This window comes from Eptatretus burgeri, chromosome 14 (genome assembly GCF_056783735.1).
Source record: "Eptatretus burgeri isolate ZD-2024b chromosome 14, Ebu_testis_v1, whole genome shotgun sequence".
NCBI classification, from domain to species: domain Eukaryota; kingdom Metazoa; phylum Chordata; class Myxini; order Myxiniformes; family Myxinidae; genus Eptatretus; species Eptatretus burgeri.
The window spans coordinates 36,296,564-36,315,590 of NC_140974.1; the positions used below are offsets into that span (position 1 = coordinate 36,296,564).

The 19,027-nt window shown below is 41.1% G+C and overlaps 1 protein-coding gene across 3 annotated transcripts in view; it reads left to right on the forward strand.

Annotated features, from left to right (window-relative positions):
- The window catches only part of LOC147012966 (laminin subunit gamma-1-like), a 253,798-nt gene that overhangs the window by 176,671 nt on the left and 58,100 nt on the right, over nucleotides 1-19,027 (forward strand). For all 3 annotated transcript variants that reach the window (XM_085854370.1, XM_085854369.1, XM_085854371.1), the window contains 4 exons: nucleotides 8,577-8,765; nucleotides 9,378-9,495; nucleotides 9,716-9,814; nucleotides 17,731-17,867. In XM_085854370.1, the coding sequence (XP_085710496.1) occupies nucleotides 8,577-8,765; nucleotides 9,378-9,495; nucleotides 9,716-9,814; nucleotides 17,731-17,867 (543 nt within the window). The remainder of the gene's footprint in view (nucleotides 1-8,576; nucleotides 8,766-9,377; nucleotides 9,496-9,715; nucleotides 9,815-17,730; nucleotides 17,868-19,027) is intronic.

Sequence of the window (19,027 nt, forward strand, 5' to 3'; positions counted from 1 at the left end):
AGTTCAAAGGTGAAAAAAAGAAGAAGTAGAAACTTTCCATGAAAAGTTACAAGCGAATGCAAACAGAACGGTTAGCGTCGTCTTGCCAAGAACCTTTTGTTGTTATTACTTGTCCTTGCCTTTATTTGGGAGTCATTGAGTTCTTCCATATGGCCAAGAAATAGGCACGGCGCTCCCATTGGTCTTATTTATTTCCAGTGTTTATTGTATTTTTATACTCATTTGTATCACCATTGCATTCGTTCAGGTTATGATTAAAATGCGATTTCAGCACCATGAGCCATTGGCTCTGATGGGAATGCCAGACAGCTCAATTGCCTTTGATATCCACAAGAACCGGTACTGATTTGGTTTTAATTTTTATATGGAGCCAGAATTGATTTCTTGAATCCAGTAATAGCTCAGGATTTATGGGTCGTCGAGTCTGGGTCAGATTGGTGCTTCATAGTCAGGATGTTGCATCAATGAGCAGTCCGTCCATCAGGTGGATATTCAGCCAAGTATCCCATCTGCGAGCATTTGCTGGTATATATTGAAGATACCATGGCCATTTGTAAAGAGTAGGCCATTGTGTGCGGGTGTATTGTAGAAATTCCAAATGTATGCCCTGACTATGACTGCTGAGAAAGCAATGGCAAACTAACCAATGTATTCCTTTGGCATGAGAATTCTTCCGCAGTACAATTTCCAGGAAAGGGCACAGACTCATCATCATCATATCCAATCAAAGTGATATTGATTTTGATGTTCAAGTGAAGTACGATTCATGTTTCAGACATTATCAGCCCATTGTTGATTTTCAATATCTAATCAGGCCAGAAATGATGCTTTATGTTCAACTTGTCTGGGTACCCAGTGCTGCACGGAAAGAAAGAAAAAAATGTCGGTGTTCTGGCACATGTGCATTGAAAACTTGTGGAGTTATTGGTCTCGTGGTGGTTACCTTTTGCCTGGGGGCTGGCTGCAGCACTGTCTGACCCCACATCTCAATATACACTTTATAGTGACCTTTGGTGGCCTCAAAACGACCTGCAAGACCAACGTGTGGTCGCTTCAAACCTTGCACAGATTCTGAAGTAGCTACACCCAGAATTTGAGGTATCTAGGTGTTGTGGTTCGGCTGTGAAAGAGTAACAAACAAACGCACAAACACCTGAAAATATTTATATAAGATAAGGCCAATTTGGAATCAAACCAAGCCGGTACTGTCCATTAAATTTTCTTCCCACTGTTAACACCATCGATGATCCTCATGTGAATTGAAGAACAACTTGTAGCACCATGGTTATTAATGATTTAAAACTCAATATATAATTCCATTGCTTTGGTTTGATTAGTATCATGAAAGAGCAAAGACTCTTTACCCAGAGTGGCTTAGACCAAGCCTGAGGGCAGAGGTGTCCAGCAGGCCATTGGCCATTGTGCTGCGTAAATGTCAAAAGTTTTCTTTTACAGCGACCTATGACTTAGCTCTGAGACATAATTTAAATGAGCTCCAGATCTAACAACAGGAAAACTTCAAACAGCCCCTAAAACATACAAGCAGTCCATGATTTTCCGGCTGTATCAACAGCCATTTTGTTAAAAAGCGGTGGCAGCCGCAACATTTCGAGAACCTGCTATTATGTCATTAAATAATTATTTGGAATTTGTTATCCTGGGGGTAATATTAATGATTACAACCACAATATAATGCTTCCTACCTCACTCATTAAAAAAAAATATATATATATATATATATATATATATATATATATATATATATATATATATACTGTCCGTTTGATCTGCTTCTTCGGACCGAGGAGTATCTACATTGAGATTTGATACAAATTTACAAATTCAATGAAATGTAGACACAGAATTAAGTCATTTGTCTCATCATTGTGACGTACCCCCACTAATTTCATCAATCAATTTATTAACTTTCTTTGTACGAACCCCAATAATCACAATTGACCCAATCTAACTTATTGTCCATACCTCTTTCAATGAACTTGTGTATCTCATCTGATCTCCAGGCGGGTAAATCAGCCGGGGTAGTGGCACACTTTTCAATATGTATTGTGGGCTCTTTCGCTTACACAACCTCGACACAGCTGAGAGAGTGATCTTTAAATTCAAATGTGAAAGACGGTGTGTCCCGAGATGCAGCGCCCCCTGCTGGCACACTGTACTGGGGTGGCATTTTCTCCAGATTTGACTCCACAGGATAACATATCCATGACAGACATTTCAGACGTGATCACGCCAACAACTGAGCTATCCTGTGGTCCTGCCTTCAATGAAGGTCTCCCCTCTGAACACTGCGCTCAAATCTGCGGAGCTTCTCCGTTCTTACAGTACTGGCCTTACTCAGGCCAATGAGTTGCACATCCAGTAATAATTTTCTCTTGATGAAAAGTCCTATTGATGAACAGAAGGATTACAGTAATTGTACCTCTTTGCCTTCAATGATGCCACAACGGTTTCCTGTTAAATTCTTCATTTTAAGGCAGTGCCCACATAATTTGAGATTATGGGGAGCAGCATAGCTCAAGCTGGGAGCATATTCACCATTGATGTCTTTTCTGGGTTCAAGTCACAACGGGGTTGTACTTCAACAGCAAGTACCACAATCAACACCAGAAAGGGGTGCTGCATCTCAGAGTATGGTAATGTCCTTAAAAGACAGGGGTGTAATGCTATCTGTCCCATCATTTGAAAAGATTCAGACATTTTATGCCAATAACTTGCCATAATCTCTGCTTGACATTTGCTTTATATGAGCGCTTTCTGCAGTAGATTGTCGTGCTGTAGTGTGTATATGACACAGGCATTATGGGCCAAATGATCTCCTCCTGTTCCTCAGTTTATGTGTGTGGTGTATGTGTATGATGAGTTCTTGGTTTGTTCATTGTTGCAAGCTCTCCTTTTGTGCATATCATGTTTCCAGATGCAGTGAGTCGTGGTGTGTTGAGGTTGTGACATTCTTGCTCAACACGTGCCTGCACATTCTGGAAGAAACTCCAGAATGATTGCCCCGATGGATCTGCAAACATATCACGAATACTAGCTGCAGATCTAACATGGGCCTCATCACTGTACACTTCAACATGTCTTGCATCTTCTGTTGACAGCATGATCAATGGATCATTATTTAATTTTCATGACCGCCAGGAGATTGACAAATGACCTCCTCCTTTGTATTTCCACATTTCCCAGAACCTCAAAATGCTTCCTGGTTGGTTTCGACATTTCTTATCAGACATCATCTTCTGTGCTTTGTTTTTCATGGCCATTCATGGAGTTATTTATAATAATAATTTATGATTCTCCCTCATCATTTTTCATCATCTTCAACATTCATGACATCAATTTGACCCTTTCTTATTTCTGAACATCCCTTTGGTGGTTTGTAGCCAATACCCTGCCCATATTCCCTGCTTATCCATATTCCTTGGTGTTTCCTGTTACTACCCAATTTGAGGAGTTGATCATGCTCTTCTCGAGCCTTATGGCCGCTTTTCGTCCAAGCGATGAAACTGCACAGCAAGTCAGCAACTCAAGACAGTAATCTGCTACAGCCTGATGTCAAGAGAAAGTGCGATTAGTGGGACCTTTAATTTTTCAGTTAAACACTGAAGCTCGTCTTGGAGAAACATCACCGATACATTGGGATAGTGGTAGTTGTTCGGGCGCATGACCTCCAATATCACTTCGCATGTGCTTCATTAATATTTCGGTTAGAGCAATTGCCTCATGTTGCTTTGAACCCAGGCTTACATTCATTGTGTTACATTTATTTGTGTTTTCGCTTTCTGAGGTGCTCGTGTTTCTTGTAAATGTCTATGGACATCTCCTTTTGTTCTTGTTCTTCATTTAAACGTGCGTTGATATCTTTCATTATACTTGGTACTCATGTAATAGGCACACAAGCTCTCACACAAACCTTATTTACAAATAAGTAAAGATTGCTGAAAGGTTTGAAGAACATGACAACAAATCTTATGCGTTGATTTAAGGTAATCAAATTGGGATAGTGCTTTGGCCTGTGAACGCATACAGAATACAAAGTCTGCAATTGGAAATGATGATGACAAGGTATGGGGTTGATATGGATCATATGCCTGGAGATATGCTGGCAAATTTGTTGATAAAAAAATTACCCCCGTGTGGGGGTGACGGTCATCTCTATAATACCACAAGTTCTCAATGTTCAGTTATGACCGAAGACTACTGTGCAGTTCTACTGCGCAGTTCGAATTGCGCAGTTTGGTTAAAGATGACTCGGCATTTTGGCGCACGCGCACGAAATTATATTTCGAAAATAAATGCCGACGTTTACATTTCGGGTTTTGAAACTTTTGCACCTTCGGTGGAAAATGTATAAATATACAAGGTCAGCTGTTATGCAATGACACCATTCACTAACTTTTACCATGCCCAGTAGAGAATATTTCAAATTCAAGATCGCCTCGTGAAGGTAGGGCAGCTTTTGCAAACTTTGAAGTCACGTGACGTGAAAACGAAAGCGAAATTCGAAAATCCGGCCCAACCAAATCTAGATATTGTCCCATAGATTCATATGCCACAATCAAATTCAAGATCGCTTGAGAAATGTAGGAGGAGATAGATTTTGAAAATCGCCATTTTCGCATTTTTTGCCAACTTTGAAGTCACGTGACACGAAACCGAAAGCGAATATCAAAAATCCAGCCTGACCTAATTTAGATATTGTCCCATAGATTCATATGCTGCAATCAAATTCAAGATCGCTTGAGAAATGGCGGAGGAGATAGAATTTGAAAATCGTCATTTTCGCAACTACAAAGGCCTCGTGACCTTGACCTTGTCCTTCGGTGACCTTGAAAGTCATGCCATTGTATATGTCTCATCGACCTCTATCAGGATCACTAATGACCAGATCTCCCGCTTCAACTTCATTGTGAACGGACGGATCAAAGGACATCGACACCCATATTATTAGGTCATGCTCGAAGAGATGACCTAAAAATTACCCCTGTGCGGGAGTGACGGTCATCTCTGCGAGAAAATATATAGCCTCCTGAGGGTATGGCAGTTTTTGCAAACTTTGAAGTCATGTGATGCGAAAACGAAAGCAAATATCGAAAATCCGGCCTGACTAAATTTAGATATTGTCCCATAGATTCATATGCCACAATCAAATTCAAGATCGCTTGAGAAATGTAGGAGGAGATAGATTTTGAAAATCGTCATTTTCACATGAAAATCGTCATTTTTGCATTTTTTGCCAACTTTGAAGTCACGTTACACGAAAACGAAAGTGAATATCGAAAATCCGGCCCAACAAAATTTAGATATTGTCCCATAGATTCATATGCTGCAATCAAATTCAAGATCGCTTGAAAATATAGGAGGAGATAGATTTTGAAAATCGTCATTTTTGCATTTTTTGCTAACTTTGAAGTCACGTGACACGAAAACGAAAGCGAATATCGAAAATCCGGCCTGACAAAATTTAGATATTGTCCCATAGATTCATATGCCACAATCAAATTCAAGATCGCTTGAGAAATGTAGGAGGAGATAGATTTTGAAAATCGCCATTTTCGCAACCGACGGACGGACGGACGGACGGACAGATCAAAGGATATCTACACCCATATTATTAGGTCATGCTCGAAGAGATGACCTAAAAATGAGCTGTTCAGAGAGAGAGAGAGAGAGAGAGAGAGAGAGAGAGAGAGAGAGAATCAGCAATATAATTAAAGATGTGACCATTGAGGAAGAGAAGTGGATGATCTACCTTGCACAAATATGCAGAAACATGGGGGGAGGGGGGTGGAAAGGGAATAGGTGAAGGGGGTGGGCATCCAGAGAGAGGATGAATTGAGGAATAGTTCTTCTCCCTCCTAAATTTTCTTTATCCTCAATATATTTGTTCAGTCCAAGAACATCTGCGAAAAAATACTCTTTTCTATTTCGTATGCAGCCTGCAGCTGCTGGTTGCATCATTCTCTGGAAATGTGGCTATGCTACTGATGCAGTGCCCTTGTTACCAGTAACCATCCATCCATTGCGACCATCCTCTGTGCAGAGCGTTTGTGCTGCTTAAGCAGTCTCCTTGGCTATTTGGCACAATCCTGGATGGGTCACCACTCCGACACAGGACACCAACAAGCTGGTACTCATTTTTCTGACCCCAGGAGGATGACAGGCTGAGTTAACCCACCCCGTGTGATTTCAACAGCACAACGGGGACTGGAACGCAAGACCCTAATGTATTTATTGAGCCAGCCACTGTTAAGCCAACACCAGGTTTTGAAAATTACTCAAAATTACTAGATGGTTCTATAACCAGATGCCACTGGAATACGCTCATTAACATGAGATGATTCAATATCCAGAGGTAAGCAGAAATTTCCCGAACTCTAACATTCTTTCCACACGTCTATCGAAATTATAACTTGTTAACGTTTTACTTGACTCAACTTTCTGAATAACCATCTCGACCCGGGAAGCATTAAATAGTAATAAACGAGAACAGCACTTGGTAGAGCACATACCTCTGCGAAACCGAAAAGTTTACGTTTTGTATCCCACTGATAGACCAGATCTGCATCCAGACGTCAATCAAAATCTAATGAATTTGTCCTTATCACACACCCAACTTGTCCACCAAATTCCGTTCTAATCTCTCCGTAACTTTTTAAGATATCCTGCTCACAGACAGACAGACAGGGGTGAAAACATAACATCGGTCCACATTCGGTGGTGGAGGTAATAACAAACAATCAATTACCTCTGCTACCGAAGGTGGATGGAGGTTATGTTTTCACCCCTGTCTGTCTGTTTGTTTGTCTGTGAGTAGGATGTGGAAAAAAATTGTGGATGGATTCGAATGAGACTTGGTGGACAGGTGTGCGACAAGGACGAATTGATTCGATTTTGGTGAAGATCCAGATCCGGATACTTGTTCCATATGGGATCATAAGTATCCAAGCAGAAACAACACACTGTACCAATACACCACCGAACACTCACTCGAAAAGAATCTGTGACCACAATGTTCCTGTGTGTTTTGTGGTTTTTTAGAGGTCACTTTTCCACATTGTTTACTACCTTCTGTCCTCCATTGTTAATGGCAACGTGAACAATTTTCAGTGCAAACACTACAAATGTAGACATATTGCCTGAAAACTTTAATACAATCGTGTTTAATATCTAATGAGTTACTCCTGGATTTCCTACCTTTTGCACCAGTTTTTTTGTTTTTGGAAAAACCTCTGGTCCTTCACAGCTGCACTTTCTGTATTCAAACACAAATGCCATGCTTTGCTTATTTTCACTGTTCTGGGAGGGTTGAGACTTTTGGATCGCTCTATGCTCTGTTTAATGATGATTACTGATCTGGACCGATATAAGAAAGCTATAAAACTTCATCGAAACGCTTTGTGAATGATGCCATGACGACAAAAGTTTGTACCTCTTTCAACTATTTCAGAGGTTGCCAAAGTTTCTTTTCTTGCATCATTCAGCACAACACCAGCCTTTTCATGATATGCATTGGCCTGGAATGAGAAAGAGAAAGGCACGTCCTCTATTTTCTAATTCATGGTTCTGATACTTATCAGAATATCAGAGCTTTTGGAGGAATTGTAAAGGACAGGGTCATTAGTGTGTTAGTCATTGGACTTCAAGGTCTGAAATGTAAACGATGATGTTCTCATGATTACTGCAAGCATTTAGCTTCAATTTGGAGGTTGGTTGTGCCTTTTCATGGATGGGGGGAAGCAACTTATGGTCATTAAATCAGCTGCCAGACCTTTGGCTTTTAGTCATAACAAAATCCGCAAGGAGATACAAGGAAATGGTGAAAACGATCTTTGGTGTATCACATCTTGGTTTCATCCCGATCACGAGCAAAAAAGAAGAATCTGTCATTATTGCCTTTCCGTAGCGAAGGAACGAATTCCATTTTTATAATTAATAGGGTGTGCCACAATAAGTCTGGGTTATATTTTCTGGTATTGACCCATTGCATGAATGCAGAAGCTGATAACATTCTAAACTCAGCACCTTACATACCCTGTGCTCCAGTTCTCAAGCATTGCTGTTGGTGTTTACAGTGGGAACAATTTCCATGCCGGTCGTAAGCTTTGTGGAACATTGATAAGGTGGTAAGAAAGCAAAGGTGGAGAGGTTTGGCGGAGGAATTAGAGATGGGATAGGGTTCGTGTTTGAGATGGTCTGTGGGAGTTATTTTAAAAAGGAGGCAGCGTGTGTGTGCGCCAATAAGATGCCGGGCTAATGATGGAGGATCTGTGTTGACGTTCAGCATGTAGGTCTCTCGGCCATTGTACTGTGAGCGTGATCAAAAATGAAAATAATTATATATATATTAGTCTTTTGCATGGAACACCACCTGTATTATCCAAACATTTTCTTTGGCAATAAGTGCGGTCACTAAAGGTCTCAGCACAATATGTTCTTCCACATGGTGTAAACCTACAATCCAATGTAATTAATTTGTTTTATTTTACTTTATGTTGCTTGCTGTGGCTGAAAGATGATTGTGACTTAAGTTTACATCGATGATGGTCTTTTCTCAGCCTGCAAGTGCAACGGTCACTCCAATCGATGCTACTTCGACCAGAGGCTCCACCAATCCACGGGCCATGGCGGCCACTGCGTGAATTGTCAGGACAACACAGCCGGCCCATTCTGCAATATGTGTCAACAGAACTTCCACCGGGAGTCACAAAGCGGCCGCTGCATGCCATGCAATTGCGACCTGTTGGGTAAGATACCTCAGCCTAAGTCAATAACTCACAGATAAGGCCACAACCACACCACAACAAGCACCGAGTTTTAATCGAGATGCCAACTGGTCTGCACCACCATGGTCGAACATAGAGTGACATTCAGTCCTTGGCAATGTTGACACAGGCAGGGTTTATATACCTCTAATGTCAGAAACATTCCTCAATAAAAGGCAATGAGATTATTGATTGAATTATTACTATTATTATTATTATTATTATTATTATTATTATTATTATTCTCATCACAATGAAACTCATTATTTTAATTAATATCTAATTATTCATCACAAAATTCCCAATCACAATCCAATTCGATTGTGTGTGTGTGTGTGTGTGTGTGTGTGTGTGTGTGTGTGTGTGTGTGTGTGTGTGTGTGTGTGTGTGTGTGTGTGTGTGTGTGTGTGTGTGTGTGTGTGTGTGTGTGTGTGTGTATGTGTGTGTTATTGCCTGGCAACATCGGGTGCCTTTTCTCGTTAGTACTTTTTAAAAAGCCCCGAATTTGTGTTTGCGATATAATTTAAGCACCGACATGTGTTTGAGGAGTGTTTTTGACGTTGCTGTTCTTGTGGTTGCTGCTGTTGCTGACAGGCTCCTTGGGCCCTAACTGTGACTCCACGAACCAGTGTAAATGCAAGCCAGGCGTCGGAGGTCGAAAATGCGACCAGTGCCTCATTGGCTACCATTCCCTAACGGAGGCAGGCTGCAGGTAAAAAGATTAAAATATTCCCCATATTTCCACCTTAATGATTAATACCACTGCGTGTGGTCGTGGAGCTGCTTTGACATGGATGATGCTCATCAGGTTTGAGTGTTGAACACTTGGGGTGAAACATTAGTTCTTTCCAAACACCCTGATGCCCATGAAAAGGCCCTATTGTGTCTGAAAAATGACGATCCTTTGTCCGACTCTTGTTTGCGCATGGCAGACGATGTGACTGCGACGTAGCTGGCACGGCACGGGGCTGTCATGATGGGAGTGGACAGTGTTTCTGCAAGCAGAACGTGGAAGGCAATCGCTGCAACAGGTTTTCTATTGCTCCACTACCGTTGTCATCATGATCAAAATCTGTTTACATTTTTGCATGAATGAGTAACAGCTTGAAGATATATGTGCAATTTTACCACATTTTATCTCAGGCCATTTTTAACAAAACAACGTTTCTCTGCCATATAGCGGAAGGAAAATCTGTCGTACGCTTAACATGTGCAATCGTATGAAACCAAGTAAACAGATTCATAAATTCAACACTCATTTTCAATTGATCAAGATAATGATTTTTTTATTAAGAATAACAATTCCTAAAATCTTCGATCATGTTTAACCTTCTAATAGTACTGCAACATAGCAAACCAATTGTTCAAATTTGCATAAAAGCACCAAAATTGGTACACATGTAGAATAATGCCTTCCGAACAATTCTAGATATGGAGCCACCCGAGATTTTGCCTTGGTCAGCTTTTGGTGCTTTTATGCAAATTTGAACAATTGATCTGAAATATCAGACTACGCTGCTGGACTAGGACTATAACAGCCTTAAAAATATCAGTGAAAAATATTGTCACATCTGAGGCTCACTAACGTGTTATGCCTCAGCGCCAAAGGTCTTATGAATGACTTCGTGGATTTCTGGAACAGTCTTTTACTGGTTGGGTCAGTGAAATTTATCTATTCTTTACAGTTCACCGAGGTCACCCAAATGAACCAAAATTAACGGCACATGCACACGAGGGAGATGCAGGGAAAATGTTTTCTTATCTAATTAAGGGTTTATTTATGAAGACTATATGTGAATAAGGTGGATGGGACGAGCAGTTCTGAACAGTCCAAGCGAAACAGGACGACACAGGGAAATAGGGACACACAAATTTATGTCTAATATAATTAATATAAATAAATAAAACCGAACCCACACGAGGTGCCACAGATTGCACTTTCACAAACGAAAGAATTGCAAGCGAGGACTTCCTTTTGTGATGCGTGGGATGTCGAGCATTGGTGAAGCCGATTATGGAAGGAGGAGCGAGATGACGAGAACCAATGATGAAGTGAGCGAGCAACAAAGTGAGCCAGCGATGAAGTGAGCCGAAAATTAAGTGAGCCAGAGATTAAGAGAGCCAGAGACAAGGAGCAAGAGGAAACAGAGCACGATGTTCTTTTCAAAAGCTCCCAATATAACTCTGTATGGGCATGCCAGACCCAGCCTCTGTGACTCTGTTCTTTGTCCACCGCTTCTTCTGCATGCCAGGAGCACTGGTATGCCCTCCATACCCTGTGTGTCGACGTTTCTTCTTCACACTTTTATTCTAATGCCTCCTTCTGGGAGGCGTCCTTCTCTGGACCATCCCCACCAATGGGGCAGCTGCAATAAAAATATGTCTACCGCCTCTGGAGCCCACAGCATACGATGCTGCCATGACCGGCAAACACTGGCCAGACAAATCGGAACGATCCTTTTGGAGCATGCAGCACTTTCCATGTTTTTTTGTGATAGGAGGTCCTCACATGGCCTCACCCACAAACAAGAGGTGCTTGCACATATAATATTACTCTGATGATCCTGTCTATAAATTACATACTCTGCCTCCTCAGCATCACATTTTACAAGATGACTTGCTCTGACAGGTCTCTGATACATGGCAATCTAATCTACTCGAAACACACAGACTATGTTACACTTCCTACAGTCTAACTAGGGATCCCCACCCCCATGCATGTAACAATATTCAGCATTGACCCCCAGCCAAGGCCAGTCTGGCTTGAAACATGCAAACTATCTGGTCACTTTGTTTACAGCATAGAAGCTGCTGCCCAGACAACAACCACACACTAAGATAATGAGCTGTGTAACCTGGTGTAATGGAACCTCAAAGAAGACCAGATGACTTATGACTCGCAGTCCCATCAGGAATTTGTAATTTTGTTCAGGCTTCCAGAGATAGCTTGTCTCCTCTTTGCAAAGGACAGACGGGGACTTTAACGACGACCAACTAATGCCAGCAGACAGGACACCCAGTTTAACGTCCATCCGAGAGATGGTACACATATAGCTACCTCGTTCCACCTGTAAAACACGAGGATGAAAGTTTATAGCTGGGTCATGATTCAAACCTAGGCTCGACAGAGGTGACTCCATCTACCTCGAGACTATCCTAATAGTCCAAAATTGGAAACCTTCGGTTAACCCAGCTTGTCTCAGGCTTTGCAAATTAGTTGATGAGGGATAATGGTTTAAAAAAAATTAACGAAAGGGGTGGGTGGGGGGGGGGGAGAGTCAAAAAGTATTCCTCCTGAAAATATTTTTTCAGAGCAGAAAGCATCTGTGCCAAGTTTATGCTTCATTAGGAGAGAAACTTAAAAGAGAAAATCGTTTGGACTCCCCCTCATATTCACAAAGGAACGTGCAGAGACATAGACCAAACATGGCAGCAAATAATACAAGATAGTTATTTTAACATTCGTACATAGTTGAAATGATAACATTAACTCATCAGATTGCTCAAAATATTTCTCATGCCGGAGGGAACGAATGTTTTAAGTTGGTGCTTCATCTAAGTTTACCATTTAGTTTGCATTTTGCAATTATCTTTTCTTTGTGGCCTGAAAAGTTCTTCCACATGTGCTTGGACCACAATGCATGCAGCCACGGTCAAAGCAGATGTGGCCCAATGAATGGAGCCATTATTGAAATGAGGGGTTATGGGTTTAAACCGTGACAATTGCCTTCTTGTGTGCAGTTTGTGAGACAAACTATCGCTCCTTCTGGAAAATCAACTTGCACTAGGTTTTTATTGAATTATTTTTTTCCATTGAATAACTACAGATCAATATCTATGATGACTGGAGTATGGCATGGGGGCAATGTGCCAATGTTGGGAAAGGTGGGGCAAGATTCTGTGCTAATCTTATATCTGCTTGTTCTACAGAAGATTTGGGAGATTTTGAGTGATTTTTCTGAGAACGTAATGCGTCTCCTCAAACTTATAATAGGTCAACCACTGTCTGAATTCAGACTTTTTTTTGTTTTGCATTTGTTTCGCAAACTTCTGGCACATTTCCAGTCTGTGTTGTTTGAGAGTTTGTACCCTGCAGACATGCTTGAGCTGATCACAGTGCTGATAAGCCTGGTGTTTGGCTTAACAATTGAGGTGGCTGGCTTAAGATCTTAGGGTTTTGAGTTCCAACCCCTGTCGCTGTTGAATTAACACCAGGTGGGTTGACTCAGCCTGTCATCCTTCTGAGGTCAGAAAAATGAGTACCAGTTTACTGGTAACAGGGGGCATTGCATCAGCACCACAGCCACTCTCCCAGAAAATGATGCAACCAAGCAGCCATAAGCTGCATACAAATAAATAAATAAATTAATAAATGAATCGTGCTCTAAGATAGACCCAAGATTACTTTTCGGGCTTCTCTCAATCTCGTTTATTGCAATCATCAAATAAAATAGGTCCAGGAAGCATAGAGACCGAATTGCCGAAAAAGCTAAAATTATTTTTCTCCATATTTAATGACAATCTATATACCTTTTTCCACTCAGAAACATAATATAGTTCTATATTGAGAAATATATCAATTTCCAATAAGATATATACATCACGATGAGAGAAAAAAAGCTAAAATCATCAGAAAATTGAATGGACAGTACATCAGAGGATTTATGAAAACACTGAACAACAAAATTTTTTTACTGGAGATGTGTAAAGTGATTTAGACTAATTTGGGTACGCTGATTTCAAAAATCATAACCGTTTTGCTGTATCACGTCAGGATTTTCAGTAACAGAAATATTCCCATTGCCTAGAAGTCAGGATTTCAATGAAATTTACAAAAATTCATTTATTCATTTATTTCATCATGAATGCTTCAAAATTATAGAAATTACAGAAAAACTCCACTAGAATGTAATTAAAATGCTTTAGGCATTTGGCTTTGCGTTTGTGCTGCTCTGTGTCAGTTTCACGATGCAGGAACCAGCAGAAATCGCCCATCATGTTCGGGTTGTGCCGCCCTTGGTAACGCGTCTCCATGAGTGAAATCTCTTGGTGGAATCGCTCGCCGTGCTCGTCCGAGACTGCTCCCAAGTTGTCAGGGAAGAAGTTCAGGTGCTGGTATAGGAAATGGATTTTCAGGGACATCCTGGAGCCAAGTTTCCTGAAGGACTCCAGCAGCTGCTGCACTATTTCTTCATAGTTGTCCGCGCGCTCGTTCCCCAAGAAGTTGTCCGTCACAGCTTTGAAGCTCCTCCACGCTGCCAGCTCTTTGGGGTTTAGAGTTGTCGGAAAAGTTTCGTCCTTCATAATCTGTCGGATTTGTGGTCCAACAAAGACACCAGCCTTGATCTTGGCCTCCGACAAGGTGTTGCCAAACTTTTCCTTGAGGCCCATAAAAACCCACGCCCATTCAGATCCATTGCCCGTACAAAACTTTTCATCAAGCCGAGCTTTATGTGGAGTGGTGGAAGGAAAACCTTGGCTGGGTCGACAAGGGCGACATGCTTCACGTTGTGTCGACCAGGTACATGCTCTTTTCGCTCTTCCCAATCTTTCTTCGTCCAGTGATTCTTGTCGTCTCTGCTATCCCAGAGACAAAGGAAGCACATGTATTTCGTGTAGCCTGACTGCAGCCCTAACAACAGCGCCACCACTTTCAAGTCTCCGCAGATGTGCCAGTTGAAGTCATTGTACTTGATGGAATCAAGCAGCTGCCGCATAGTCTCATAGGTCTCTGTCATGCCGAACGCGTGAGCCAGTGGGACTGATGGTTTCTCGTTGCCATTGTGGAGCAAAACAGCCTTCAAGCTGTTCTTCCCCGAGTCGATGAAGAGGCGCCAGTCTGCAGGATCGTGATCACACCCAAGTTCTTTCAACAGACCGTTGATGTCACTGCAGAATGTCATCGTGTCTTCCATCTCAAAGAACTCAGCCATGTCTCTGTGACGTGCTCTGAACAAGAATATCTTGGTGTTAGGTTCAGTAGATTCCACTGCTGCAGCCTTGATCCAAGCAGCTCTGCCTTCGCCTTTGACAGCGAGAGATCTCTTACAAGATCATTTAAGTCTCCCTGGTTCAGAAGGTGTGATTCTTGAGTGTCGGGTTCAAAAGGTTCATCATCACCATCCTCTTCACCACTGCTTACAGCTATGTTCTGATCAGCTGGAGGTGTTGGAACGGGGTTCTCGTCATCATGAGGCACAGGTTTACGAGCAGAGACGCAGTCAGCGTACTTGATGTGACCTTTATTCTTCTTGTTGAAGCCGGCGATGCTTGTGCAGCAGAAATAACAATCATCATGATGATTCTGCGGCTCACGCCATATCATGGGCACCACAAATGGCATGCTCGCGCGCTTGCCCACCAACCACTGAGTCAAGGTTGTGTGACAGCTTGTGCAGCAGATGTGTGGTGCCCAGCTCTGTTCTCGGTCCCCCACCTTACACCCGAAGTAGTGAAAGTAGGCGGCCTTCATTTTCACTGCTGTAGATATACTTCGCTGTTGATCTTTTTTGGTATACCGACCACAGACATAACAGAAGTTGTCAGGATGATTGGTACAGGAACGCCTACTCATCTTTATCTGAAAGAAAGAAATATAACACAAGTTAACAACAATTGTACGAAATAGACATGTTAAAGACATATGTAAATTTCATTGAAATCCTGACTTCTAGGCAATGGGAATATTTCTGTTCCTGAAAATCCTGACGTGATACAGCAAAACGGTTATGATTTTTGAAATCAGCGTACCCAAATTAGTCTTAATCACTTTACACATCTCCAGTAAAAAAAAATTTTTGAAATTTGTTGTTCAGTGAAATCATTAATATATACTAGTAAGAGGCGTCCACAGCCATCCTTGACAATGTTGTGGAATGGTAGCCGAGGCTCTCACTTTTTTTTTCCTCCACCCACACTTTTCACCTTCATTCACTTTTAAATTTGTTGCCTCCACCACCGAAGGTGGAAGGGGGTTATGTTTTCACCCCTCTCTGTCTGTTTGTTTGTTAATTGCAAAATCGAAGATTTTTCACATATATTGGTCAGTCGATTTTGTTATTCTGTCTGTCTGTCTGTCTGTTTGTCCATCAATCGTCGAGAGGTCACAATTTTAAACCGATCTTCATGAAACTTCACCACATGATGGCGTTTGTCATAAGGAAGAAGCTTGTTGTTTTTGAGGTCAAAAAGTCAACAACAGAGGCCAAAGGTCAAAACTTCGGTGAGATTTCTAAAATCCTCAATTTCCATCCAATTGACGTGAAATTTTTAGAAGATTTATACTTCTGGTCACTGAATTCAACCAGTGAATTATTTTTGAGGTCAGCATGTACCAAAAGCTCAAGATAGGCCCAAGGCCAACATCTAAAATGGTGTTTCTAAAATCCTCAATTTTCATTCGATTGACTTTAAATTTGAAGAGGAGATGCATATTTGGTCATTGAATTAAACCGCAAATTATTTTTGAGATCAAATTTGTTTTATGGATTTTGCAAGTATCATGCTCTGCACGACAACTTCTTGTTTGTCTGTTTGTTTGTGTGCAGGATATCTCAAAAAGTTATTGATGGAATTGGATGAAATTTGGTGGACAGGTTAAGTGTGTGATAAGGACAAAAAGATTAGATTTTGGTGAACATCTGAATCCGGATCCGACCACTAGAATTTTTAAGTGATTCTTTACCATTGAAAGATAAGGCCAAAATCGATATTTTCGCATCGTATTTCAAAAAGTTAACGCATTCAGACAAAATTTGGTGGACAGGTTGGATGTCTGACAAGGATGAATTGATTAGCTCTTGGTGAAGATCCAGATGTGGATCCGTAAATTTTTTTTTTCATTAAGTGAGATGTAATCTAAACAATTTTCACCATTGGGAGATCCTGCCAAAACAAGATACAGTATAACACGATATCTCAAAAAGTTATTAACGGATTTGTGAACAGGTCAGATATCTGACAAGGACGAATTGAGGACAATTTGGTGAACATCTAGATCTCGTTCCAGATAATATAATTTTTATGTGATTCTTCACCAGTAAGAGATAATTCCAAAAACTATATACAGTATAACACAATATCTCAAAAAAGTTATATTAATGGATTCAGACGAAACTTGGTGGACAGGTTGGATATCTCACAAGGCTGAATTGATTAAATTTGGGTGAAATTACAGATGCAGATCTGGACAATACATTTTTTTTTTAATGTTTGAAGTGATTCTTCACCATTGGGAGATACAGTACTGCCAAAAACAATATATGGCCTGATATCTCAAAAAGTTGTGGACGGATATAATGACAAAACTTGGTGGATGAGTTAGGTAGGTGACAATAACAATCCAATTATATTTTGGTTCAAGTCCGGATGCAGATCTAGCCTATCAGTGGGATTCAAAACGTAAACTGTTTAACCTGGTGGAGGTATGCTCTTTCCCGAGGTCCGATCTTGTTCCTCATGCATTCATTACAATCACATACATTATTAAAATTATTCCATTTTTCTGGTGACATTCACTTATTTTGACACGTCCTCTGTATGATTATGAACTGGTTGTTGTAACAATGGTCATGATCAACTCTGTTGTAAAATAATCATACAGAAATCAATCAATCAAACCTTACATTGCTCATGGCGGCAAATAAGCTTTGTTGTGTGCAAGCAATATTCAAAGGTAGTGGTGTTCATGGTGTACTGTACATCATTGTTATGCATAATCAAAATATATGGCTTTCTCCTTCCACCAAAAGGCTCTTTGCATTGTATTGGATTTTTGCATGCAATCTCTGATTTCATAGCTGAATCATGATCCAGGGAATTAGGTACTATTCAGTGTCATGATTCTACTGATTCAGAGCAAAATATTTTCAAATACCTCTCCATACATCGAGCAAACAGTCAGTTGGGGTCTTCACGATCTTGTGTTGTTGGCTGTCTGCATGTACAGATGCAAGTCCGGATTCTTCAACTTGGACGAGAAGAATCCGAATGGCTGCACACCCTGTTTCTGCTCCGGCCATTCATCCACATGCAGCAAAGCAGCTGGTTACTCCGTTCAGACAATCTCATCAAACTTCCAGACAGGTGTGTCAGGCCTGTCTCTGTGCACATTGTGCTGAGAGAGGACCTCATGCTGCGATTTCTCATGATTGTCGAACGATGGCCTTGCATTGCTTTGACTTCCTTAGCTTCCTCTCCTTCATTGTCCTTAATGGGAAGGTGGCCAATTATTCCAATTGTTTTATAAACATTTACATGTACACTCTGTGCCCCAACATGCATTGCCTCTCCTTGTATGTGTTTTAATTTGTCAATTCGCATTTATCTGAGTGTGTTGATAATTGGTGAACGTCCTTACAGTGACATAAGTCGATGTCTGTCTTCTGCTCGATGGTAATCGCATCAATATTAAAAACCAAACAGGCTAATAAATTGGATGAGTTGTGAAAGAAACCTTTGCTATGATCTTTAAAAAAATCAAACTTTATATGAACTCGGCACAGATTCAATGTCCCACACAGCTGGGGTAAAAGCTTTCACAAGTTCAGCTGCTGCTGCCCATTAGGACTCTACATTCTCAAAAAAAAAAATTCCTGGAGACTTGAAGTTACAAAAAATGTCGTATTCCTTCACGCTCCTCCTTCTTCATCTTATTCTGTTTCTCCATCTTAATTTCCTCTTCCTCTTTCCAGTGTCATTCTTTTTTGTATACTGTGTCAAGGCTCGTGGAGAAGAAAGAACACAGAACAGATCAGGATGTAACGGACCAAAACAAACAGCAGAGAGAGAGAAGGAGGGGGTGGCACACACCAACAACAGAGTTGAAGGACAAAAATAGAGGGAGACTTGGACAAATAATGCATGTGGGAAAGAATGAGGGCTGGAGGAAGACATGGAGTGAACAAGATGGGTACAGAAACAAACTCTCAATCACAGAAGTGGAAGGAAAAATTGGAAACATGGAAAGAGTTGGGCTTGGGGAGGGTAATGGGGGTATAAAAGATCAAGGTTGTGGATGGAAGTTCTATAAGTTTTTTCATTCTTACAGAATGAGATATCTTCTCTTTTTTTTCTTCTCTTCCTCATATTACCCTACTCTGAAAGGGTAGTGCAGAGATAGCACATTTACCTTTGAGATGCTTCATCTGGGTTTGATTCCAAGCCCAACTATAAACCACCAGATTGGTGCTTCGCTGGCAGGATTTTGCATCACAAAGTGCACCATCCCAAAGACTGCCATTAAG